Source organism: Dasypus novemcinctus, chromosome 6 (genome assembly GCF_030445035.2).
Source record: "Dasypus novemcinctus isolate mDasNov1 chromosome 6, mDasNov1.1.hap2, whole genome shotgun sequence".
NCBI lineage: Eukaryota > Metazoa > Chordata > Mammalia > Cingulata > Dasypodidae > Dasypus > Dasypus novemcinctus.
In genome coordinates, this window is record NC_080678.1 from 48,636,765 (window position 1) to 48,664,379 (window position 27,615).

General features: G+C 41.5%; 2 protein-coding genes and 1 pseudogene across 6 annotated transcripts in view; 1 reads left to right on the top strand and 2 right to left on the bottom strand.

The window, feature by feature from the left end:
• Positions 1-4,755, bottom strand: part of CPEB3 (cytoplasmic polyadenylation element binding protein 3) — a 238,494-nt gene extending 233,739 nt beyond the window's left edge. For all 5 annotated transcript variants that reach the window (XM_071215767.1, XM_058298773.2, XM_058298771.2 and 2 more), the window contains exon 1: positions 4,584-4,755. The gene's annotated coding sequence lies outside the window, so the exon portion shown is untranslated. The remainder of the gene's footprint in view (positions 1-4,583) is intronic.
• Positions 4,756-4,770: 15 nt separating this feature from the next.
• Positions 4,771-27,615, top strand: part of MARCHF5 (membrane associated ring-CH-type finger 5) — a 64,794-nt gene continuing 41,949 nt past the window's right edge. Inside the window, exon 1 of the mRNA XM_004449998.5 lies at positions 4,771-5,211. Coding sequence (XP_004450055.1) covers positions 5,177-5,211 — 35 coding nt within the window. The 5' untranslated portion in view covers positions 4,771-5,176. The remainder of the gene's footprint in view (positions 5,212-27,615) is intronic.
• On the bottom strand, positions 14,524-17,491 carry LOC139439161 (disks large-associated protein 5 pseudogene; annotated as a pseudogene).

Sequence of the window (27,615 nt, forward strand, 5' to 3'; positions counted from 1 at the left end):
TACATGATTCAGCCATAACACTAATGATGGTGAGCATTTTTCATCTGCTTACTGAACATTTATAGATCTTTGAAGAAATGTCTATTCAGATCCTTTGTCCATTTTTAAAAGTAGGCTATTTGTCTATTATTAATTTGTAGTGATTCTTTATATATTCTAGAGACAAGTCACTTATTAGTTATATGATTTGTAAAAATTTTCTTCTTTCTATGGGAGATTCAGTAACCTGCCCAAGGTGGCTAAACTTTTAAGTGGCAATGCTAGGATTCAAACCTAGGCTCTAATTACAGATCTGAAGCTCTCAATCACTGCAGTATTTTTGCAGACATATTTTAACATTGGTCTAATAATCAAATAGGGCACTTGTTAAAAAAGACAATTAATTGAGCACCTACTACTTTAGGCCATACGGATCAAAAGTGCCAGGGCAATTCTCTGATTCACACCCACTACATATTGACTGCCCAATTCTATAGATTATGAGTCAGTTTCTTATGCCTAATGCCCTCCCTTCTACACTTTCCTTCTCTTCTACGGCAAGGGAAAATTTAAATTAAATTAGCCTACAGAGCTCTTCCTAGTCTGTCACTGGATTTATCTTTTTGGTCTCATCTTGCACCAAGCTTCCCCCATGTTTCGGTTCCTCCTATTCATCCCAGGGTTTTCCTTCACAGGGCACATGAACATGATATTCTTAGGCCTGGGACTCTCTTCCCCCTTCCTTTTATCTAGTTAGTTCCTGTTCTTCCTTCAGGTCTCAGACTAGTGGAAACTTCCTGGGAGAAACCGTCCCTGACCTCCCTGTTTACCAAGTCTCAAGTTTCTAGTTATAATCTCTTACAACACCATGTACCATAATTGCAATTTTAAAAATTGATTTTAAAAAATTACTTTTCTCTCCCATTATAAACTGTAAGATCCACAAAGGTAGGGACTGTGTTTTCGCTCATCATTGAACCCCCCAATGCTAGCTTAGTGCTTGTCACATATGCTCAACAAATATTTCTTGAATGAGGAAGCAAATAAATTCAAGGCTTTTTAAGTATTCCCTTCTTAACAAGCTAACCATATTTTCCATTCTTACAACAGAGATCTACAGTCACAGAGGTTAACTCCAATCCAACCTTTTCATCCTTATTCTGGCCCAAGAGCCCTCTCTACCACTTCACCTACATAATTCCTCCTCTTGCACAACATAAGGCCCATGTTTCCCCTGTTTTGACAATGCTATCTTTAACATGCGGTCTCCTCTGAACATCTACATCATTTTGTATTTTCATGCTTTTCATTTGGCATTTCATCATATACTGCTGTGTATCGTTAGATATTTCATGTGTAAATGCCTTGTTTTATTTTTCTAAATACAAGGACTTCTGTGCCATGTGAATGCTCCTAAAGGACAGTTATAGTTTAATTTCCTACTGGAGTACCAATGTATGTCACAGGTTCTCGTAAACATCTGCTGAATGAATTAATGAAGAACTGTTCTGTGGCCTGCAATGTGGACTCAGATTGCAGTTTATCACCATATTTAGCAATTGCCAGTTCTCCTTGGAGACCTGAATAACTGTACCATATCTCTGTGGAGTACCTCCAGGGCCCCATTTGGAAGACAGTTCAAAACAAGTGTGGTGAAAGAACGTTAAAGTAATATTCTATTTTAAATTTCCTGACATATTTAGAGCAGTTCCTAAACATATTTAGAGCAGGTATTCTTAAATCCACTACAGAATTTATATAGTCTGTAACTCTTTAGGATAACTCTATATTGTCAATACTTATTCTTGGTCTCTGAAGCTTGAAAAATCTTTAAATAATTTCAATAGACTAATCTACATTAAAAATACTAGGATGGGGAGCAGATGTAGCTCAAGTGGTTGAGTGCCTGGTTCCCATGTACCAAGTCCCAGGTTCAATCCCAGGTACCTCCTAAAAACAAAAAACAAACAAACAAAAAACCAACTCTCATTGTTGAGCAGATGTAGTTCAGTGGTTGAGCACCTGCTTCCCATGTACGAGGTCCTGGGTTTAATCTGCAGTACCTCCTAAAAAAAAAAATACTAGGCTATATTTTATATATTCACAAAATTGTGGGAAAAATGATTTTGGCTGTAGTCATGTTGGTTGCACCTTTGGGTAAATACATTTACTATAATCCTTTAGCCCTATATAAAATGCAGGAGTGCATTTCGGCTTTTTTTTTTTTTTTCTGTCAGACTAAGCTCAAGAAATTAAGACTTTTTCTCTCAAATTCAGAGAGTAAATTATAATTCCAAGTATTCTGAGTTTTATTTGAAAATTCAAGTTGACAGACAATATTGAAATTTAAACTATATGTGCCATCCACTTCAAATGCAAGGGTTAGTTTTTTTTCATGAGCTTAATTAATCATGATTTTGGCCCATACTAATAAAAAAGTTTAATAATAAAGAATTATCGGTTATTTCTTTACCTGTTTCCCTTAGATGTCCTTGTGAACATTTTAAATGGGTTACTCTTTTTTATAACAGCTTTCTTGAGATGTAATTTACATACTAAAAAATTCACCCATTTTAAGTGTACGATTCAATTTTTTTAGTATATATGGAGTTATACCACCATCATCATAATCTAATTCATTTTATTTCTTTTTTTTAAACTGAGATGTAATTCATATGCCATATTTACCCTTTTAAAGCATATAATTCAGTGGATTTTATATATAGGTGTACAAACATCACCACTATCTAATTTCAGAACATTTTCATAATCCCCAAAAGAAACTCTGTACCCCTTAGCAGTCACTCCCCATTACCTCCCAAGCCCTCTAGCTCTAGGCAACCACCAATCTACTTTCTGTCTAAATGGATTTGCCTATTCTGAACATTTCATATAAAAGGAATCATACGATATGTGACTGACTCCTTTCACTTAGCATAAAGTTTTCAAGGTTCATCAATGCCTTAGGATGTATCAGAACTTTATTTCTTTTTATTGCCTAATGTTCTATTTTATGGTTTTATCTTATTCATCAGTTGATGGATATTTGGGTTGTTTCCACTTTTTGGCTATTATGAATAATGCTAACTGGTGCTATGAACATTCAACTACAAATCTTTGTGTGGACTTACATTTCATTTCTCGAGTAGATAGTCAAGAGTGTAATTACTGGGTCAGTGCTAGTCACTCTTTTTCTATTTCAAAAGGTTTTTTCCTGTCTGTGAAACTGGATTTTCATAAAAATGCCAATATAAAATCCTTTTTTTTTTGGATAGTAAGATTGAGCTGCAAACAGCTTTGCTATCAACAGAACAGGATTATTACTTTCCAATTTGGATTCAAATGGAAAATCTAAGACGAGGTAAACACTCCTGTTAGTGTAAATCATAAAACTAAATGGAGTTTGCACAAGTCTGTTTAACCACTTTGCCAAGATCAAACGCCGTTTTTAAGCAGGATGTATATATCTATCTCCTGTGCTGACAATTGCTAACGGGAGAAATACACAGTAAGGGAAGACTTATGCAATACAAGAAGGAACGAATGGGAAATTTTTAAAATATGAGACACCCCAATTAAACCAAATACTCATTTTTCTTCCCTAGTAGAGGCCTAATTATCATTTCATTTAAAACAGTGTTTTCAAAAATTCATATTTCAGACATTGGAGACCAAATTAACTTCTGGTCACATTTTAGTCTCTTTTCCTGGCAATGCATGCTTTAGTTCAGATATATTCACAGAGCAAATCTGAACAGAGAATTAAGAGCTGATTCTAAAATTCAACATAAAAAGAGCTTAAAGACGCATTTTAATTTAAAGAAATATCAAATATCTTGCAACAGAAATGAGGCATAATCGCGGGGAAACTACCAGACGTCCTACCAAACACAGCATTAGAGAACGTTACAGAGCGTCCAAAATACGCGTTCTTTTTAGCCACAGGCTGTTCCTCCTGCCAAAGCTATCCCTAGAGCGTCAGCACTGATTTATATTTCTCCCCTTTAGCCCCCACCTCCATTCACCTGCTTGGAAGTGTCAAGGCTACTAGAAATGGTTAACAGTGACCAGCAGCAGAGAGAAGTAAACATCCCTGACAACCCACAGCTGAGCAAGCAAGAGCTGTTTATTCATGAACATGTTCCATTTAGACACTGTCGGCGTGCTCTGAAAGCCCAGGCACATTTAGAAGGTTCCTTACGAGGGAAAGAATAATCGTTTTTCTCCTCTCTCCCTCCCTCCAATCCCCCCACCCCACCCCCCATCCCAAACACACTGAAAGGCTCGACTGGAAATCATCCGGGGAAGGCAGCCCTTACCCTACGGCCCCTCTCAGAAATAATCTCATGCACCAGAGCATCCGACCCCTCCCGGGGCTGCGTAACCCCCCGAGACCGGCTGAGATGCGGGAGAAGCTGGCCCCAGCGCCGAGAGCTTCAGAAGGGTTTTCTGCCACACCTATCCCCGCCACAGCCCGCCCCGACGCCACAGGCGGGCTTGGGACCCTGGCGAGGAACGGTCGTTCCAACTCCCTCCCCTCACCTGGCTCCGTCCCACCTGAGGGCAAGAGCCGCGGGAAAAAGAAATGGGCAGGGAGGACTGACCTTGTTGCTACTGACAGTCAAGCGGCACATCCTGCTGCTTCTTGGAATGCGGCCCGAAGGACATTTTCACCCCTGGAGGAAGGAAAGGCGAGAGCGCCGGCCGGGCGGCGGCGGCGGCGGGCGCGGCGGCGGTGGTCCCGGCGGGCTGTGCAGCCTCTAGCGGGGACGGTCCGAAGACTACATCTCCCAGGCTGCTCTGGGCCGCCCTGCGTCGTGACCCTGGCGCGCACGGAGGCGGCGACTCTTACCTCACAGAGGTAGCTCCTCCGCCGGCAGCAACTCCGCGCCCGCGGACGGTCCATGGACCGGAACCCCGGGCCAACGAGCAGGAACCCGGGCCGCGATCGCCGCTTCCTCGCCCCAGGCTCCTCCTCCTCGCTCCCCTCCGCCTCCTCCAGACGCCCGTAGGCCGCGCCTCGGCGCTGCCGGGCTCGCAGAACCGCCCCGGGAGGCTTGGTGGCGGGTTTGCGGCTGCCGCCGGACTGAGGCCTACACCGCCACCGCCGCTGCCGCCGTCTCTCAGTGCTATTGTCCCTGGGCCCGGCCCTGCCCCGCTCCCCTGGGGAGGGCCGAGCGCGCCGGCCCCGCGGAAGATGCCGGACCAAGCCCTGCAGCAGATGCTGGACAGGTAAGGGCGGCTTTGGGGTAGAACGGGCGTCGCTGACCCTCGCTTTGGCCCTGCCCGCGCCGGGCCTCGAGGCTCTTCGTGAGCGGAGCCTGGCGTGCCTGGAGAAGTTCCACGGCCGGGGGTCGTGTAAGGAGGAGAAAGTTTGGAGCGCGTGTCCCGGGGAGGACAGAGCGGGCAACCTGGGTTCGTAGACCTACAGCGAAACTCACTTAAGGAGTGGCGTCTAGTTTTGTTGGAATCCGTTTTGAAGCGGGAGAGCATTGTGTTAACCCACAGAATTAGTTTCTTTTTCTTCTCTCTACTCCCTTCTCCCCCTCCCCCAGCAGTGTTGTAACGTGTTTATATCAGCGATATCACTGGCAAGGGAACCGGATTCTCTTTCATGGGAATGACCCGCCTACAATTTTTAAGTCCCTTTCGAAAAACCAAGCATGAGCATTCTTTTGGAAAGGCTAATAGGCTGACTGCGTTGCTCCCTCCCCTGCATGCCCACCCCGCCCCCACCCCTAGCTGTAAGGTCAGAGTATCCGCTGGGGAGCTCTAAGGGTCAAACCTTAGTCGAGGTTCTGGAAAACAGCCACTGGAGTGAGCAGTTAGCATACTTTACGATTCGCTGACTTGCTTGAGAAGGTTTCAGCTTATGCTGGGGGCCGATACCCATTCTTTGGCGGGTAGGGGGAGAGTGAGGGCTCCAGTCGGTGAAACTCTTCTCGTGAAGTCGCCTGGACCGCCCTCTGCTGTTCAAATCCTAATCCATGGGTTCTACCAGGAGTTTTTGGAGTCTCAAATGACATTTTTTTCCCTAGCCAGGTTTTACTTCCTGTTACAGTCAATGGTACAGACAAATGCTTAGTGTTTGTAGTTTCTGACAAGTGTCAGTGAACATGCACTTGCTACCCTGTTCAGCATGTGGTACAGCTCTTTTTACTGAGTAAATTTCCCACTGTAAAAAGGCCTCCCTTATTTGAGATTATACCCTCTCTTTGAATCTGGCACACCAAAAGTACACCTCCACTCAGAGTGGCATAGACATTTCCTTTGACTCTTGGGAGTTCTGAGGCAGCTAAGTTCCTAGAAACCATGTCACTGGCTTTTTTTCAAATAAGGTGACAAGTGATTAATCCAGCCCTGATTCATATTAGCATTCTGACAGTTGTGTTCACTACTCCTTTCTTATGTGTTTGGCTTATAAACTCCTGGAAGAAAGGAACTTACTCATCATTATTTATCTTAAATCTTAAAACAGAGCCTGGTACTCAGCAGGTAATCAGTAAATATTTATTATACGAACAAATATATGAACTTGTTTATCAGTTTCTCTACTTGTCTAGGGGTTGGATAATTTACTGCACTAGGTTTTCCTTCCTTTATAATTTAGCCTGCTGCCACATTATGTAGGGACTACTAAAATATGCCCAGAAAAGAACACCACCTGCCACAGCCAGCTACAATCAGATAGAGACCCTCTTCAGGCACAGGGTGTTTTTAAATTAAGTTTTGTTTTTCTCTGAAGGCCCTAATGCTTTCACTTTTCTGTAAATGACTTTTAGAAAAGGTCTTGTGTCCAAAAACTGATCTGCTTTTGGAGATTTCCATAAAAGTAAAAAGAAGCCAAGGAATACTGAGGCATTTAAAACTTCTCAACAGAAACTAGGAAATTTTGGCTGCATTTACTGAAGCAGGTAACTGTATCACTGACTTCCCCTCATTTTCTGTACCTCTTTGACATACCTCAAGGTAGATTCCTAACATGGCATTCAAAGATCTAGTGTCTAGGTCAATAGTTTGCAACTTGGGTCCACATGAAAATCACCTGAGGAAAATATGGCTGGATGCTTACGCCCTGCCCAAGACTAATTAAATTCAGAAATTTCTGGGGGTGTGGGGTCTGGGAATCTATACTTTCAAAAGCTGTCCAGATGTTTCTGATATGTTTGGAAACCACTGGCCTAAACCCTAAGGGGATTTTTTACATGTTAAGAGTTAAATATGGTTTAGTGAGAAAAGCTTGAGTTATAGGTGGAAATCCTGAAATTCTAATTTTGCCACTTACTAGCTATGTGACTTTGGACTTAAATTGTGGGGCTACATTTCCTCATTTATAAAATATCTTACAGAGCTGTTGTGAGTATCAAATGATAGTATATGAGAGTATTTTATAAAACAATAAAACACCATTCATATGGTAGGCAGACATAATACTTGTGCTTAAGACCTAAGGGAAGCGGATGTGGCTCAAGCAATTGGGCTTCCATCTACCATACAGAAGGTCCAGGGTTCGATATCCAGGGCCTCCTGGTGAAGGCAAGCTGGCCTGTGTGGCAAGCTGGCCCAGGCAGAGTGCTGGCTCATGTGGGGAGCTGACACAGCAAGATGATGCAACAAAAAGAGACAGAGGAGAGACAATAAGATACTTAGCAGACCAGGAAGCTGAGGTGACGCAAGAGAATGATCACCTCTCTCCTACTCCAGATCCCAGGATCAGTTCCCAGAGCCACCTAATGAGAATACAAGCAGACACAAAGAACACACAGCGAATGGACAGAGAGAGCAGACAATGGACGGAGGAGGGGAGAAATAAATAAATAAATCTTTTTTTTTTTTTTAAAGGCCGTGGTATAACTAATGTGACAAATTTCCCCCAATCTCAATATTTACTATCATCTTTTCTGGACTGGCCCTACGTGCAAGTTGAACACAAAGGTTCATTTAAGCAATATTGACAGACTAAAATATGTCAGTCTATTAGGGTCCAGAATTCTTATCCTGAATTTTGCTTCCCCTCACCTTGGTCTTTGGGTGGAAATTTTTGAGGGACAGAACTTCGCTCAGAAACATACCCATGTGTTTTCTGCAATGCAGGTTTATTCTTATGCACACTAAGAAATCGAGGGTATAGTTATCATATTAGAAATGGAGTGCCTACTTATGCCCATTATCATTCTAGACGCTTTGAACATAAAACAGCAAAACCTGTCCTTAAAGGATTAAACCAGTGGCAACTTTTTTTTTAGTGGCAACTTATTAGTAGCTGAAGTTGAATTGACTTTTTATTTGCAAATAACTAACTTCAGTTTAGCGATGACTTATTTATCTTGATAAATTTCATTATTGCTGTGTTTTTAGCCAGAAATAGTATATACATTTTGTTCACCTTTCACCTTTCATTTTTATGAACAGTATGGAACTGTTTCATTATTTGAAACCTAAGTTACTATATGTAAACAGTTGTTTGAAAGTAGCAGGGAGAGGAGTTTTCAGTGTCTTGAAGGATTTGGAGTCACCAATATTGCCCTGAAATTATAACTATTCATAAATCCAGACCCTTTATATCAGGCTGTGTATCTTGGTAAGTTTTTCTTTCTTTCTGTCATTGCCAACACTTTTTAAAAAAATATTTATTTATTATTTCTCCCCACCCCCTCATTGTTTGCACTTGCTGTGTGCTGTGTTTTTAGGGGGCACTGGGAACTGAACCTGGGACCTCCAGTGTGGGAGGGAGGCACTTAATTGCTTGAGCCATCTCTGTTTCTTGCTTTGTTGAGTTCTCATTATGTTTTTTCTTCTTGTGTCTCTTGTTGCGTCACCTTGCCATGCCTGCCCTTCACATCAGCTCGTTTTCTTTTGGAGGCACCAGGAACCTCTGCTCCCTGCTTTTTGTTGTGTCTCTTAATATGTTTTTCTCCTTATGTCTCTTGTTGTGTTATCTTATTGTGTCTGCTTGCCAGGAACTGAACCACGGACCTCCCATGTGGTAGGTGGGAACATCCACATCCACTTCCAGCCAACATTTCTTTAATAAGTCTGTTGTTATATTATCTTATTTTTAACCATCTGCTTTTTCATTTTCTCTCTTAAATTAGCATTAAATGTATAGAGAACAATACTAAGAATATTGTAACCAACTCTAGGGCCTCAGATATAAAGCCTGTGCCTGCTGAGAGTTGCTTCCAGGAACTTGAGTTTTGCTTCTCCTACCTCAACAATAAACACTCAGGAATTTGTTGAAAGTGTTTGTGTCAGTTCCTTGAACCTGGTAAGTAGACAAGGCATATAGTCAGGGTATCTCCAAAACAAAGGCAGAGGAGCAGGGAGAATAATCTGCTCTCCCCAACCCCTTTCTACAAAGTCAAAGGAAATTAGAATACTCATTCTGTTGAAGGTATTCTCATTCGTAGATATATATCCCTGTGGGGAACTTTGGAGGCCAGGGAAGCAATACTATGATAGGAATGTGATATATTATCTTCTGAGTTATGTAATTTCCTGTGAGTTCCCATTAAAGCAATTTCACATTTCTTTGTCAGTTTGCCAGTTAACATCTTCTCCTCAATCACAATACTATCCCATTTTGACAATTACAGTCTAATACTTTAAATTAGAAATCATTAAGAATTAGTTATATTTGCTTCTTTCTGTATAGGTAAAAAATGGAAACATAGGTAAAGTCCCCTTTGACCAGTTTTAGGATTTATTTTATTTATTTCTCCCCACTCCCTTGTTATTTGCACTTGCTGTGTCTGTTGTCTTCCTTTAGGAGGCACTGGGAACTGAACCTGAGACCTCTGATATGGGAGAGAGGCACCTCATTGCTTGAGCTACCTCGTTCCCTGCTTTGTTATATCTCTCGTAATGTTTTTCTTCTTGTATCTCTTGTTGTGTCATCTTGTTGGGCCTGCTGGTCGCGTCAGCTTGCTATCTTGCTAATCTTTAGGACGCACCAAGAAACCTCTGCTCCCTGCTTAATTGTGACTCTCATTATCTTTTTCTTCTTGTGTCTCTTGTTGCATCATCTTGTTGTGCCAGCTTGCTGTCTTTCGGAGGCACCAGGAACTGAACCATTGACCTCCCATGTGGTAGGCGGGAGCTCAGTCACTTGAGCCACATCCATTTCCCCACCCATAACTTCTTAATCAGTAAATATAATGACCTTTTCTCACCCTTGACATATATGTAGTGGAGATGGAACTGATGACGACCATACCCAACTTATTCTATGTTTTATTATATACCTTATGATGTCACCTTACCTTTTTTCCCTTCAGTCCCTTAAGTATGGACTTTCCTAAGGTTTACCCTTCAGCCTTGTTCTTTGCTGAAAAAGTGTACCCACTAGAAGCGGCTGTGGCTCAATCATTTGAGCTTCCATCTACCATATGGGAGGCCCTAGGTTTGCGTCCCAGAGCCTTCTTGTGAAGGCAGGCTTGCCCACATGCCACAGAGTGCTGCCACCCGCAAGCACCGTGGAGTGCCGCCAGCCTGCAAGTGCCACAGAGAGCTGACTCATCAAGGTGAGGCTACAAAAAAGGGAGACAAGTAAAAAACACAGAAGAACGTGCAGCGAATGGACATAGAGAGCAAAAACAAGCAAGCTGCAAGGGGGGAAATAAAGAAAAAGTATACCCACTTACTGTCTCACTTTAATCTCTACTTGAATGACCCCCAGATCTGTCTTTATTCCTTACCTCTTCCCCAGACTTCAGCACTTCCTTTCTAGTAGCACAAAGTGGTCATTTTTGGGTCTTCAATATGACCATTCTTCTAGTCCTTCAGTTGTACGACCTATCTTTTTGTTTTTGTTGTTGTTGCTTCTTTACCTCTGAATCCACTCCCCCAAATCTTACCTACGAGATTGTATCTTTCTCTGGTTCCCCTTTTTCTCTTCCAGTTTGATTTACGGAGTGCTATTAGAATTGGTCAGACACTAATTTTGTCATGTCATTTCCATGCCTTAAAACCTGCTAGTGGCTTTGTATCACATATAGGATAGAATCTAGACTTTCAAGAGCCTGATTTACCTTGATCTGTTTCTATAATCTAATCCTAATTATTTTAACCATTTCTTTACACTCTACTTCTTCTCTTCCCCCCAATATATCATGTTCTTTTATTAATATGGCTTTAGATGCCCGTCTTTCCATTAACACCTGGTTAATTCTTATGCATCTTTAGAATTCCACTCACATGTAATCTTGAAGCCTTGCACAACTCCCCCAAGCAGAGTTAGTAACTCCTTCCTGCAATTCCTAGAACTTTAATGCATTTGTTATAATATATTACATTGTATGGTAACTTTTTTAAAATGTATCTTTTTCATGTATGTCTTGGAGCCTCACACACACAATCTTTACTAATACCACACACATTGAATTGGGAGTTCGCTGAGAACAGAAACTGCCTATATTCCTTATCCCATTTCCACACAGGCCCTAGTACATAAGAAATATATACAATACATTGGAGATGGTTGAGTGATGATGTCTTCATTCTTTGTGATGTATGAGTGCTTTGAATAATCTTGCAGAAGTACCATTTTAAAAATAGTCTTATTTGATCAAAACCTTTCATATTTTCATACTACTTATTAAATTCAAATTCTTTAGCTAACATTCAGGACTCTTTATAATCTCATCATTATTAACAGCAATTTATTATGCTCCTATTATATTTAAGACACTGATTATATGGCTGGCTCCAACTACTTTTTAAAGCCTTGTTTAAGACTAAGCAGTTGTGCTCACTATCTGAACCCAAGGTGTTCTTTTCAGTATCTTGTGAATGACTCCTAAGTTCTAACCATTCTTCAAGATCCCATTTAGATCTGCTATATTACAAAGCTTTCCTTATCATTTCAGACTGAAATTATTTTTTTTCCCTTTCTCTGTCCTCATGTAGTAATTTCCATCCAGTGCTTCCTTTTTCATTTTCCCATGTCATAAAAGCACTCTAGCAAAAAACACATAATTTCTTGTAGTTGGCCATAGTTTTATAAGAAATGGGAATTTTTTTCATAATAACACTAAACATGTCAGCATGATGGAGTGGAAAAAGGCAAAGTTTCAGAGTTCAGGCCTAGGTTGCATTAGGCCTATTTTTAGTACCTGGGTGACCTTGAACAAATGACTTAATCTTTCAAAGCTTTAGTTCCCTTTATGCTTGTGTGGTTTATGAAGTTCAGAGATAAAGTACATGGCAAGAATGTATGCTGAATTTAAATGATTGCTCTTAATGTGATGTATTTCCCTTCAGCTTTGCCCTTTCGTAGTGTCGTGATTGTGGTAGTTATATTTCTTTGATAGATCCAGTTACTTAACTTTTTTCCACCTGGGTCAACAGATACATAAAGGGATTTTAGTCTCTGTTGGTCTATTTCCTGTTCCAGTATACATGGAGCATTAAAAATTTCTAACTTAAGCAAATCCAGTAATATTCTCCTTCGTACAGTTTTCTTGCTTGAATCTCTTGGCATTTTTTTTCCTCCACCTCCCACCCACCCATACTGTTGTTTCCATTTGCTGTTCTGCTCTCTGAGTCCATTCACATGGACTCTCTGTGTCCATGTGTTCTTTCCCTGTCTGCTTTGTCCTTTTCTTCTCTTCTTTCTCTTTAGGAGGAGGCACCAGGAACTGATCCCGGGACCTTTGGTGTGAGAGAGAGGCACTCAATTGCTTGAGCCACCTCATCTCCCTGGTCTGCTGTGTCTCTCACTGCCTTTCCTGTACGTCTTCCTTTGTTGCGCCATCTCGCTGCCCCAGCTCTCTGCGGCATGGACCACCAGCCCTCCATGGCACGGGTGGCCAGCTTTTGCCTTTCACCAGGAGGCCCTGGGAATCTAACCCAGGGCCTCACATATGGTAGATGGGAGCCTAATTGTTTGAGCCACATCCGCTTCCCACAGTAAATTTTTTATTCTGCATGGTTAATGTAAAAAATATCCCAATTTCTTTTTTTGAAGATTTATTTACTTTTTGTCCATCTGCTATGTGTTCTTCTGTATCTGCTTGTATTCTCATTAGGTGGCTCTAGGAACCAATCCTGGGACCTTCTAGAGTGGGAGAGAGGTGATCATTCTCATGCGCCACTTCAGCTCCCTGATCTGCTGTGTCTCTTATTGTCTTCTCTTTGTCTCTTTTTGTTGCATCGTCTTGCTGCGCCAGCTCTCCATGTGGGCCAGCAATCCTGTGTGGGGCAGTACTCTGTGCAGGCCAGTACTCTGTGTAGGCCATCTCCCACACAGGCCAGCTTGCCTTCAGGGAGGCCCTGGGCATCAAACTCTGGACCTCCTGTATGGTAGACAGGAGCCCAACTGCTTGAGCCACATCTACTTTCCCCAACATATTTTGAGAAACAATATCATATCTAAAATAAACTTTGAAAAACCCTGAATATTAAAACATTACATGACAATATATAAGTGGATTGAATAGAAGTTAACACAAATACATATTCTTCACATTTTCAATATTCTAAGAATATTTCACAACATGGATGATATAAAGAAAAAAAATTTTTGTTTTTGCTGTTTTTAAGTTTATTTCCAGGAAGCAGATGTGGCTCAACAGATAGTGTGTCTGCCTACCATATGGGAGGTCCAAGGATTTAATACCCAGGGCCTCCTGACTTGTGTGGTAAGCTGGCCCACACGCAGTGCTGCTGTGCACAAGGAGTGCTGACCCACACAGGGATGCCCCCATGTAAGGGTCCCCCCCACACAAGGAGAACCACTCCACGGGAAACTGCTGCCCGCCCATGACACAGAGAGTTGATGCAGCAAAATGACACAACAAAGAGACACAGATCCCCAGTGCCACCTGATGAGAATACAAGCGGACACAGAAGAACACACAGCAAATGGACACAGAGCAGACAGTGGGGGGAGGAGGGGGTTAATAATAAATCTTAAAAAAAAAAAAGTTTATTTCTGAGTTGCAAAGATTATTTCCCCTTCCCTGTGTTTTTAGAATTTCCTGTATTCCCCCATTCAGTCTTGCCTGCCACCACCAGACAGACAAAGTACAAAGACCTTCTTTTTCTTGCATCTGTAATGGAAACATTAACTGCTCCAGGTCTATCAGAGATGCATTGATGCACTGTATTTACTTTTTTTTTTTTTAATTTTTTTTAAGATTTATTTTTATTTATTTCTCTCCCCTTCCCCTCCCCCAGTTGTCTGTTTTCTGTGTCCATTTGCTGCGTGTTCTTGTTTTTGTCCACTTCTGTTGTCAGCGGTACAGGAATCTATGTCTCTCTTTGTTGCGTCATCTTGCTGCGTCAACTCTCTGTGTGTGCGGCACCATTCTTGGGCAAACTGCACTTCCTTTCCCACTGGGCAGCTCTCCTTACCGGGCGCACTCCTTGTGCGTGGGGCTCCCCTATGCAGGGGACACCCCTGCGTGGCACGGCACTCCTTGCGCACATCAGCACTGTGCATGGGCCAGCCCCACACTGGTCAAGGAGGCCCGGACCTCCCATGCAATAGACGGATGCCCTATCCACTGGGCCAAGTCTCCTTCCCTGGATTTACTTTTAAATTCATAATTCTTCTGGTTGTTCTCCACTAAAGGATCTTAGAGGTGAAAAGGTAATGAGGTTACCACCAAAGGAAATGTGTCTGGCATGTTCTTGATGTCTCCTTTCCACATGAGTAAATGGATTACTGTAGTTGAGGTCTGGTAAATCAAGAAGTTGGCATTCAGTAGTGAGACTTTTATCATTGCTTAGTACTGACTGGCATAAATTTTAGTTTCTTCTTCCTGTGAAATGTTATTTTGTAATTGTATAATTTTTTAATGGTTACTCATCAAAACATCCTGTGCTGTAATTGAAGAATTCAGTTCCAATCTCTCCATGACATCTGAAATTTCTTCTTTCTTATTTGTATCATGGTTTACTTCAATTAAATCTTGAAATCCAAGACAGTGGGCATCTACTACCATACTTTCCCTATTTTCAGGAATATTTAAAAACAAAGTCTTCTATCAACAGGGTGTTTACTTTTAGTACTCTGAAGATCAGGATTCTCTGGTGACATAGTTGTCTTAGAAGGCTCATCTCAGACTTGCTCTGAGACACCACTTTCCTGACAGATTTAGGTGTTCTAAGTCTTTGAGGAAGATTCTCAGAAGAGATAGAAGGTTCTGAGAATGATTTGACTGGACTTTCAATTCTGAAAAATCCAGCATCAAACACTATTTTATCACCTTCCCTTGGTATTAAAGAGACTACTGCTTCAGCATGTTCTTCCTGCTCATTCTATCTCTCATTGCATTTTTTATGGCAGCTAGGTGATTTCTACCTGCAATTTTTCCACCATCCTATTTCAGTTTACTTTCTAATCTGACAACTTTTTTCCGTAAGACTTTTTGCTTGCATTATTATTATTGTTTTGCTATCCACATTCCTCAAGTTTGCTCAGATTGTTAAATTTTGGTGTACATCTTCTCTCTGAAAACTAACCATGTCCAAAAATCCATCCAAATCTGTACAAATAGTCTCCTTTTCACGTCGTTTATATTCATAATCATTCACCAGTCCTTCAAACTGTTTGAACCTTTCCTTCATAATGAGTCTTGTTTGACCAACTGCTGTGCAAATAAGATCTTTAGCATCATCTGGAATGTCCATTTCAAGCTTCCTGTCTCACAAAAGGCAGTGTGCTGTTAATTTCTCAGTTTCTGACAGGAGAATATTTCTGAAGTATGGCACATCATGTTGTGGCTGAAATACCTGGCCTTCATTTATTTCAAGAGGTGGGACGACTTCTTTTACTGGAAGGCCATTTGAAATTTTAGTAGTAGCTTCATTTTTATTTAAGGTATTTTCTTTATTCCAAGCTGTGATAGAACCCAAAGGATATGGTAATTTTTTTGAACCTTGCTGTGCACTATATCAATAGAGTAAGTTTTGTATTTTTGTGCCAAAATTTCTTTTGTTGCCTTTTTATTTTTTAAGATTCATTTTTTATTTATTTCTCTCCCCTTCCCCGCCCCCCCCTCCCCCCAGTTGTCTGCTCTCTGTGTCCATTCACTGCGTGTTCTTCTGTGTCCACCTGTATTCTTGTCAGCGGCACCTGGAATCCATGTCTCTTTTTGTTGCATCATCTTGCTGCATCAGCTCTCCGTGTGTGTGGTGCTATTCCTGGGCAGACTGCACTTTTTTCACGCTGGGCGGCTCTCCTTACGGGGCACACTCCTTGCGCTTGGGGCTCCCCTATGCAGGGAGACCCCTCCATCGCACGGCACTCCTTGCACGCATCAACACTGCATGTGGGCCAGCTCGTCACATGGATCAGGAGGCCCTGGGTTTGAACCTTGGGCCTCCCATGTGGTAGACAGATGCCCTAACCGTTGACCCAAATCCGCTTCCCTTGTTGCTTCTTGAGTCTTCGACTTCTGTTTTTAAAGAGGTCCAAGTGTAACTAGGTGTCAAGAAAGCATCAGCACTTCTGGGAATCATGGGTGTTGCTTAATAGGTTTTCAGACCATTCAGTGTCTGAAACATAAAATCTCTAGGTACAAAGGAATTCTTCTCTTTCATTTTTGCAGTATTTTTCATAGGTAAGTTTTCCTTTTTTTTTTTAAAGATTTATTTTTTTCTCTCCCTGTTGTCTGCTCTCTGTATCTATTCACTGTGTGTTCTTCTATGTCCCCTTGCATTCTTGTCATGTGGCACCGGGAAACTGTGTAGCTTTTTTTGTTGTGTCATCTTGCTGCATCAGGTCTCTTTGTGTGTGGTGCCACTCCTCGGTGGGCTGCGCTTCTTTCACGCAGGGCAGCTCTCCTTATGAGGTGCACTCCTTGCGTGCAGCTACACTGCACATGGGCCAGCTCACCACACAGGTCAGCAGACCCTGAGTACTGAACCCTGGACCTAATATACGGTAGGCGGACTCTCCATCAGTTGAGCCACAATCGCTTCCCCACTTTGCATTTTTGATAAGACTGTGAATGGATCCATTCCATTTGTTGTACTGGTTTTGGGCATCCATAATATTTTCTTCACCATCAGTTGGAAAAGACATAAACTTGTCAGGTTTCTTTCCTTTTGCTAGGTCTTCCTTTATTTGGTGCCTTTCTTTCTGGCTCATTATCATTATTAGCTTTTGAGATTGGCTTTCTTATTGTGGTAGATGAGACTGCTTTGGCAGTATGCTGCTTGAGTAGCTGATTGAGTCATTCTCACTGATGTTGAGACTACAGGTTATGAAGTTTTTTTCTCTTTGTCCAATGCTTTCTTTTCAAAAGTTAGTCTTTGACCAGGTCAGATTGCTTGAACATCACTTCCATTATCAGTCTTAGCCTGCTCCATTTTATCTTTGGCCTTAGACCTTGTAATCTGTACAGAAGATAGAATAGCCTTTTTTTTTTTTTGACTCAACTTGCACAGCATTCTTGTTTGAAAAAGGCATATCAGGTCTATAGAGACCAGCTTCAAATACACATTTAACTTTCTCTCTCTGCTCTCAGTTTTGAAGTTCCTTTCCTTTGTATTTTTGGAGCATTTGCTCTAGATCAACCCAGAGCCACCTGAGCCACTTCCACTCCCTGCTGGTTGCAGCATCTGCTCCTTGAACTGTCTGCTCCTTGTGGCATCTGCTTGTCTTCTTTAGGAGGCACTAGGAACTGAACCCAGGACCTCTCATGTGGGAGGCGGGTGCCCAGTTGCTTGAGCCATATCTGCTCCAAGGTTTTGTTTTTAATATCTCCTCTGAGATAATTACAGTTAATCTCTAAGGAGCCTAAGCTTCAAAGTCCAAATTTGTAAACTCTGAGCTCACTGTCAATGAAAACAAGGTTATTTGTATAATTACTTCAAAGTAAGACTTAACTCCTAATAAATTCTCACTTTAAATCATTGTTCAGCTTTATCTGGCATAGTTGTGAAATTAATTTTAAAATCTGAAGTGCTTGCTTTAAATGTCAGTTGAGTACCTTCTAAAAAGTAAACCTGTGCCAGTGTGTAGGGGTGAGGAATACTGATGCCGCAGCTTATTTTGGTTTTTTAAAGATTTATTTATTTCTCTCCCCTCCCCACCCCCCACCCCAGGTGTCTATTCTCTGTGTCTATTTTGCTGCATCTTCTTTTGTCCGCTTCTGTTATTGTCAGCAGCATGGGAATCTGTGTTTCTCTTTGTTGCATCATCTTGTTGTGTCAGCTCTCTGTGCGTGTGGCGCCATTCCTGGGCAGGCTGCACTTTCTTTTCACGCTGGGCGGCTCTCCTTACGGGGCGCACTCCTTGCGCGTGGGGCTCCCCTACGCGGGGGACACCCCTGCATGGCACAGCTCTCCTTGCGCGCATCAGCACTGCGCATGGGCCAGCTCCACACGGGTCAAGGAGGCCTGGGGTTTGAACCACGGACCTCCCATGTGGTAGACGGACTCCCTGACCCACTGTGCCAAGTCCGCCACCAACAACTTATTTTGAAATGAATCAGAAATTAAAGTGGATTAATGAATAGATATGTGGTAAAGCAAATATAGCAAAATGTTAAAATTGTAAAATCTAGATGTTGGGTGTATGGGTATTCACTGAACAGTTTTTCAGCTTTATTTGAAAGTTTGAAAATTTCTCATAATGAACTCTTGGGGAAAAAATAAACCTATACTTATCTAGAATTTGTGGGAGATAATAGACATACAGGTATTCCTGTTAGATTGAAATATGCAATTGCCATTTCTGTAGGTCAAAAAGAGGCATATATGGGCAGGTTCATTTGGTTCAACCTACTATTGAGATGTCTGTGTAGATAGGTTTAATATTGTATTTTCTTCCTGATGCCTAAAATAGCTTAACTTAACATTTGATGTACCTTAATACTGATTAATTATGCTAATCTAGCCACACTTTACCTATATATGTATTCTGTTGTTGAAAATGAAAACTTATGAGAAGGTAGAAAATTTCTAGACATTCTGCCTACATTTTATTGCCAAAATGTTACATCCCATTTTTGTAAATACATTTACAAAATTACCTTTTGGGTCCAGAGTAGATGATTTATTTTTCCTTGGTTTTTTTAATGGTCAGCTCTGGTGGTAGTTTAGGTTTGCCAATTGTTATTTTAAAAGTGATATAATGAACGGGACATTTATAAATAAATGTTAATTGCTATGAGACACAGACCTGGGTATGTTATAGAGACAATTCTACAGTCCTTTGTTTTCCCAGATTTCTTCTTTCTGCTCTCTCTCTCTCTCTACTTGCATTCCTACTCTAAAAACTCCCTTTTGAAACTCTTCTCATTTTTTTCCTAGATTTGGGTTTCTGTTATCTTCCCAGACTCTAATTACTCTTTTTTTTTTTAAAGATTTATTTTTATTTCTCTCCCCTTCCCTCTCCGCCCCAGTTGTCTGTTCTCTGTATCCATTTGCTGCGTGTTCTTTTTGTCCACTTCTGTTGTTGTCAGCGGCATGGGAATCTGTGTTTCTTTTTTTGTTGCGTCTTCTTGCTGCGTCCACTCTCCATGTGTGCAGCGGCATTCCTGCGCAGGCTGCACTTTTTTCGCACTGGGCGGCTCTCCTTACAGGGTGTACTCCTTGTGCATGGGACTCCCCTACACAGGGACACCCCTGCATGGCACGGCACTCCTTGCGCGCATCAGCACTACACATGGGCCAGTTCCACACCGGTCAAGGAGACCCAGGGTTTGAACCACGGACCTCCCATGTGGTAGACGGACACCCTAACCACTGGGCCAAGTCTGCTTCCCTCTAATTACTCTTAATTCACTACTGTCTGATAGAATTTTTCTGCAGTGATGGAAATATTCTGTATCTGTGCTCCGCAACATGGATGGTAGCCCTAGCCATATGTGGCTATTGAGTACTTGAAATGTGACTCGTGGGACTAAAGAACTGAAATTTTAATTTAATATAATTTAATTTTAACAATCACATGTGGTTAGTGGCCACCGTATTGGACAGTGCACCTCTTGGCAAGAGTTAACTTCATTTGCTTGAACTTATAGCCAGGTTTTTTTAGTTGTTTGTTGTTGTTTTTTTAATCCCTGTTGGCATTTTGTGGCTTTTGCCAAGTATTAGTAGATTAGCCATGTTGATAATTCATACTACATATTTTTGTTGCTTAATCCAAGATTTTCTAATATTTAGAATTTTTTTAAATTTCTTTACAGGAATATTTCATGTTCTTATTTCAATACTAAACTTTTAATCAACCTATAGTTTGAGACTGATTGCTGCTGTATGATCCTAGAAGGAACATTATAGCTGATAATGTTCTTCCATTTAGTGTATTTTGGGAGCCTTAAAGAGGTCCAATAAATGGCACCCCTCTCTCTGGCCTGAGTTGGTAGCCAAGTGAGAGATGGATGATAAAGTCAAGCACATGGTGCTCAATATATCATCCTTATTTCTTGCCTCTCCCCCAGATGGCTCCCTTCTCTGTGTGCTTGTTGTTGCTTTTTTCTGCCTTTTTTTTTTTTTAAAGATTTATTTATTTATTTAATTTCCCCCCCCCTCCCCTGGTTGTCTGTTCTTGGTGTCTATTTGTTGCGTCTTGTTTCTTTGTCCGCTTCTGTTGTTGTCAGCGGCACGGGAAGTGTGGGCGGCGCCATTCCTGGGCAGGCTGCACTTTCTTTTCACGCTGGGTGGCTCTCCTTACGGGGCGCACTCCTTGCGCGTGGGGCTCCCCCACGCAGGGGACACCCTTGCGTGGCACGGCACTCCTTGCGCGCATCAGCACTGCGCATGGGCCAGCTCCACACGGGTCAAGGAGGCCCGGGGTTTGAACCGCGGACCTCCCATATGGTAGACGGACGCCCTAACCACTGGGCCAAAGTCCGTTTCCCTTTTCTTTTTTTTTTTTTAAGTTTTATTTTTTTTGGTTTATTTCTCACCCCCCACCCCCATATCCCCCATTGTCTGCTCTCTGTGTCCATTCTCTGTGTGTTCTTCTGGATCTGCTTGTATTCTCATTAGGCAGCTCTGGGAACCAATCCTGGGGCCTTCCAGAGTGGGAGAGAGGCAATTACTCTCTTGCACCACCTCAGCTCCCTGTTCTGCTTCGTCTTCTTATTTTCTGTCTCGTGTCTCTTGTTGTGTCATCTTGCTGCACCAGCTCTCCACATCAGCCTGCACTCCTGCACGGGGCGGCTTTCCCGCGTGGGACAGCACTCCTGCATGGGGCCGCATTCCTGCGTGGGCCAGCACTCTGCGTGGGCCAGCTTGCCCTTACCAGGAGGCTCTGGGTTTCAAACCCTGAACCTCCCTTATGGTAGACGGAGCCCAATTGGTTGAGCCACATCTGTTTCCCTTATAGTTGTTTTGCACTCTTTGTCTTTCAGAGGCACCAAGAACTGAATCCGTGACCGCCCAAGTGGGAGGCGGGCACTCAAATATTTGAGCCACATATGCTTCCCCACTCTTATTTCTTATGGAAGCTAAAATGAAAATTATGGCTTGGGTTTGTGGTATGAGTGGGCTTCCAAATACTGTTCATTGTATTATCTACCCCATCACTGGCAGCACTTCTCCCACTTTTTTTTGAAGAGTCCCAGATCACTTGTCCTGTTGAATATCCTACACCTTATTTGTCACTTGTTTTTACACAGCACTATTATCTTGGCCTTTATCCCTTGTATTTCCTGAAAATTAGAAGCGTCATTAGTCAGGTGAAACGTATTAGATTTGAAATTCTATACATGATCTTGCTTATGAAGACCTGTCAGATCAGATTATCCAACTGTTGATGATGTTGGCTTTAGTGAAAGCCAGATTTCTCCATTGTAAATTCCCCCTTGGAATTAGTAGCCTGTAGGTTGGTACTTTCGATACATGTAAATATCCTATTAGTTTTCTTTAGTATGTCTGTTTCTGGTCGTCTTTATTGTGCTACAGACATTTAGACTCTTAAAATAACTTACCTGGATCTGTGGCAGTTTGATAGATATTTATGAATTCCAAAAAGAAGTATTATTATGTTTGTAAACTGGTCTGTTGCTCTGAGAATGATGCCCCTTTGATTGTATTAAATTCAGAGGCTTTCCTTTTATTAAATCAAGATTGGGGCTTTGATTCAACCATGTCATTAAGGTGTGCAGGGTTGAGTCCCCACCTCCTTGGTGGTCTTTGTAAACAGATGCTCAATAAAGAACCCAGAAGTAGATACACAGAGAAGATACACAGAGGATCCTGTGGCCCAGAAAGAGAGATGAGCCTGATAGTTTACAGATGACCCTGTACAGAGACCAGACCAGAAAGCAACAGGCCCCAGAGTAAGAGACACTAGCCCTGTGCCAGCCTACAACTGAGGTTGGAAGAAGCTGGGACCTCAGAGCCTTAAAAGAAAAGAGGAAGGCTGAACCCGCACAGACATCGCCCACCATCTTCTTCAATACATGGCAAACATCTTTGGGTATGAAAGTACCTCTTATGAGACCTTGAGTTGGACTCCTTGGGGCCTTGTGACTGGTAAGCTTCTACCCCAAATAAATACACTTTATAAAAGCCAACAGATTCTGGGACTTTGCATCAGCATCTCTCTTGGCTGACTAATACAGGGGCTTTATCTATTTCTGGATATACAGTGTAAAACTAGTCCTACCGAGGCCTATTTTGTTTTTATCCCTAAATTTGCTGTTTGAATATTTGTATGTTTTTCTGATAGTAGTTTTTATTTTTCTCATTTTTGGTCAAATGAGCTTGATCTTTTTTTTTTTTTATCCCTCCCTTGTGGCTCTGTGTGTCCTATCTGCTCTCTGTGTCCATTCGCTATGTGTTCTTCTGTGTCTGTATTTATTTATTTTATTTCCCCTTCCCTCTTGTGGCTTGCTTGCTATCTGCTCTCATGTCCATTCGCTGCATGCTCCTCTGTGTTCTTGCCTGTCTCCCTCTTTCGTTGCGTCACCTTGCTGAGTCAGCTCTCCGCAGCACTTGCAGGCCAGGCGGGGCTCCGCAGCATGCAGGTGAGCCTGCCTTCACAAGGAGGCCCCGGGACACGAACCCAGGGCCTCCCATATGGTAGACTGGAGCCCAACTGATTGAGCCACAGCCGCTTCCCATATCATGGTTCCTTTTTTTATATATAAAAAATTTTTTTTGTACCAGGGCCAGAAATTGAACCCAGGACCTCATATGTGGTATGCCAGCTCTCAACCACTTGAGCTGCTCCAGCTCCCTTGATCATTTTAATTGATACATATATGTAGATTGGAATAAAACTTTTGAAGAAATAATCCCTGAATTTTGATATGTGGGGGACATTTGTACTAATACCTCAATTAGCCAGTCCATTTCTGCTATACTTGTCAATTGAAATCTCCTACAAAAAATTGCAGATTAAAACCCAGTCGTACCTATAATGTCCCAAATTTATCATATCATTGTCCTAAACCAATTTATTCTGATGTATTTGTTACCTCTTCCTTTGTGCACTTTTTACATTTTCCTGTGTTTACCACTCCTCAAAGAATTATTAGGTCTTTTTTTTTTTTTTTTAATTTCTATTTCTTTGCACCCCCTTGTTGTTTTTCACATGCTGTGTCTATTCATCTTCCTTGTTTCTTTAGGAGGCACCGAAAGCCAAACTGGGGACCTTTAATGTGGGAGGGAGGTGCCTAATCGCTTGAGCCACCTCTGCCCCCTCCTTTTTTTGTGTCTCTCACTATGGTTTTCCTCCCCACATCTCGTTGCGTCATCTTGTTACATCAGCTCACCACTCCTGCCTGTCACATCAGCTCACTGTCTTCTTTAGGAGGCACCGGGAACTTCTGCTCCTTGCTTTGTTGTGTCTCATTATGTTTTTTCTTCTTGTGTCTCTTGTTGTGTCAGCTTGCCATACCTGCCCATTGTGCCAGATCGCTGTCTTCTTTAGGAGGCACTAGGATCTGAACCAGCAACCTCCCATGTGGTAGGCAGGAGCCTAGGTGGCTGACCCACATCTGCTTCCCAAGTTATTAGGTCTTATAAAACCAAAGAAGCTTAAGGGTTGTCTCTATACTCTGATTAATTAGGGAGGGTGAATAATTACTAGAATTATTATTTAATGTAATTATTATGTAGATGGGGAAAATGACATAGAAATTCAGAAAACAAGGTTTTCTACTCTACTGGAAATGTATTGGGTGTTTTGTTTTTTTTTAATAATTTCAAACATTAAGGGTAGTTGCACAAATAATACAAACTCCATACAGAGAATTCCAACATATCCCCATTCCCCAGATACCCAGGTTCATGAATTTGTACATTTTGCCACCTTTGCAACAATTTTTTCCCCTTCCTTCCTACCTACTTGTCTTTATACCTATTTTCTATCTATTTTCTGAACATTTGAGGGCACGTTACGCATGTAATAATCCTTGAACATAATACTTCTGTGTACATTTACTACAAACAAGGATATTCACTTATATAACTACCTTAAGTGCAGTTATCAGGATCAAGAAAGTAAACGTTCATGTAAAGCTTACATTCTATGTTCCAAATCTTTCTTATGTCCCAAAAACATCCTTTTGAGTCTTTTCCTCCATGATTAGATCCTGTTCAGTATTGCGTGTTGCATTTAATTGTCATTATCTCTTCATTTTTTCTTTCTTTTTTCATTGTACAAACATATATACAACATAAATCTTCAGTGGGATCAATCACATATACAATATTGCAGTACCGTCACCATTGTCCATTACTACTAGAACTTTCCCTTCACCCCAAACAGAAATCCTGCACTTACTTTGCATTAATTCCTAATTGTTTCTGACCCTCACCCCTGCTAACCTATACTCTTACTTCCTGTCTATGAGTTTGCATATTCTCTGATATTTTCTTTATGATTATCATGGGGCTTAAATTTAACATCCTAAATTAACAGTCTTGTTTACATTCATAAACGGTTCTTTTACTCCTCTATCCCACTACCTTTATAGTTCTTGTCACAAAATACATATTTCTACATTGAGTCCCATGCCATTGATTTACATTACATTTTATGCATTTGCCTTTAGGTCCTATAGGAAGTAAAAAGTGGAGTTACAAATAAAAAATACTTTAGTATTGGTATTTATATTTACCTGTGTCAATGTTTACTGGAGATATTTATTTATTTATTTATTTATTTATGTGGCTTCAGTTAACTCTCTACTGTCCTTCCCTTTCTACCTTAGAATTCCCTTTAGCATTTCTTTTAGGGTCAGTCTAGTGATGACAAAATCCCTCAGCTTTTATCTGAGAATGTCTTAATCCCATTTTCACTGGATATAGAATTCTTTCTTGGTTGGCATTTTTTTTGCTGTCATCACTTTAAATATGTCTTCCCTAAGCCTCGCCTCCATGGTTTTTACTGAGAAATCAGCAAAATCTTACTGGGGCTCCTTCGTACATGATGTATTGCTTCTCTTTGAGGCTTTCACAGTTCTTTATCTTTGGCATTCAACAGTTTAGTTTTATCTTGGCATGTTATGCATCTATTTTGTGTTTATCCTGTTTGGGTAATTCCATGTCTTTCATTTTCAGTCCTTGATTAAATCTTTGGATATTCTCTGTGTTCCTTTCTCTCTTTTTTTTCTCCTTCTGCAACTCCCATAATGCATATATTGGTATGCTTGATGGTGTCCCACAGGTTACTCGGGCTCTCTTCACTTTTATTCATTCTTCTTTCTGCTCCTAAGACTGAGTGGTCAGTTGTATTATCATCAGGTTCTCTGCTTCTTTCTTCTGCCAGCTCCAATCTGCTGTTGAACCCCTCTAGGGAATTTTAAGTTCCTGTTAATGTCCTCTTCAGCTCAGTTTGGTTCCTTTTCAAAATTTCCATATTTCTGTTGATATTCTTTTTGTGTTTATCTGTTGTTTTCCTGATTTCCTTTAATTCTTTGTCCATATTTTCCTTCAGCTAGCTCTTTGAGCATATTTAGGACCATATTTTTAAAGTCTTTATCTGGATTATGTCCCAGGTCTGAGCTCCTCATTGATGGTTTCTAATGCTTTCATTTTCTCTTTTGACTATGCCATAACTTCCTGTTTCTTTGAATGCTTTGTAATATTTTTGTTTGTTTTTGTTTTGTTTTGTTCTTTGAGGTTCTGGGTACTGGAGGTTGAACCTGGGACCTCACATGCTAGAAGCTGCCATTCAGTCACTGAGCCACATTGGCTGCCCTGAGCTGGTTTGTTTGTTTTGCTTGCTGTCTGCTTTTTGTTTGTTTGTTTTTCAGGAGGCACTGGGAACTTACCAGGGACTTCCCATGTGGGGATGAGTACTCAACCTTGAGCCACATCCGCTCCCTGTAATCTTTTTTTAAACCTGGACATCTTTATATTTTATTGTGCTATCACTGGAATTTAGACAATTCCTCTAGCTTGTATCTAGCTAGTATTAAAGACAAAGCTTTCCTTACATGCCAGGCGCTAACAATACAAAAGAAGGAAAAAAGGAAATCACCTTTCCCAGTCTTTGCAGACTGATCTGTGCAAGTGCTCTCATTTAGGTCATACAATGAGCTTAGAGAAAAACTTCAGGCCTCCCTGATCCTTTCTGTGCATTGTCTTGGGCATGTACATGTGGCCCTAGGAATGCTCCCATTTACGCAAATGAGAATGTCCAGCTCTTCCATAGGAAAGCTTCCTCAAGGACTTGGGCATGTACGCTTTTTTTTTGTTTTTAAGATTTATTTTATTTATTTATTCCTCCCCGACCTTGTTGTTTGTGCTTGCTGTCTGTTCTCTGTGTCCATTTGTTGTGTACCCTTTGTGTCTGCTCTTCTTCTCTTTATGAGGCACTGGGAACTGATCCTGAGACCTCCATGTGGGACAGAGGTACCCAGGCACTTGTGCGACCTCACCTCCCTGCTTTGTTGTATCTCTCATTGTCTTTCCTCTTTTGTGTCTCCTTGTTGTATCATTGTGTTTCCTCAACTCACCACGCCTGCTTGTCACGCCAGCCAGCTATTTTGCTCCTCTTCTCCAGGAGACACCAGGAACCAAACCCGGGTTCTCCCGTGTGGTAGGCAGGAACTCAATCACTTGAGCTACATCCACTTCCCCGGCATGTAATCTTATGTCTTACAGCCTGCTGCCTCTTGCCCCAGGGAGCCATTTGACTGCTCTCCCACAGCTTTCTGTAGGAGAGCTCTGTGAGCTGCCTTCTACATGCAGGGAAAGAGCAGATTCTCCTTAAGGTGTGAGTTAAGGCAGATACCCCAAAGAATGTCTAATATGGAGGGAAGGGGTTTTTTAAACAGTTATCACAGGGTGGTGGGAGGAATGATGTAGCTGAGCAAGGGAGAGGATTGACTACTGAACATACACAATAGATATAAGACAAACCTTTGTTCTTTTTACTAGTCCCGAGCAGGAAACTAAAAGACTTAATTGTAGAGGCAAGTTCCAGGCACAAAATGCTTATTCATTTTGTGAATTTGACTTTTAAATTGACAGATATACCTATAATATAGAAGGAGGTACATTTTTCCCTCTTCTCCCACCCCCCACATCAAGGTTCCCTCATCTCTTTTTGCTTGTTTTCTTCTTTTTCTTTAGGAGGCACAGGGAACCGAACCTGGGACCTCCCATGTGGGAGGCGGGCACTCAACTGCTTAACTGCTTCAGCCACGTCTACCTCTCTTTTTTTTTTTTTTTTTTTTTTTAAAGATTTATTTATTTTTATTTAATTTCCCCCCC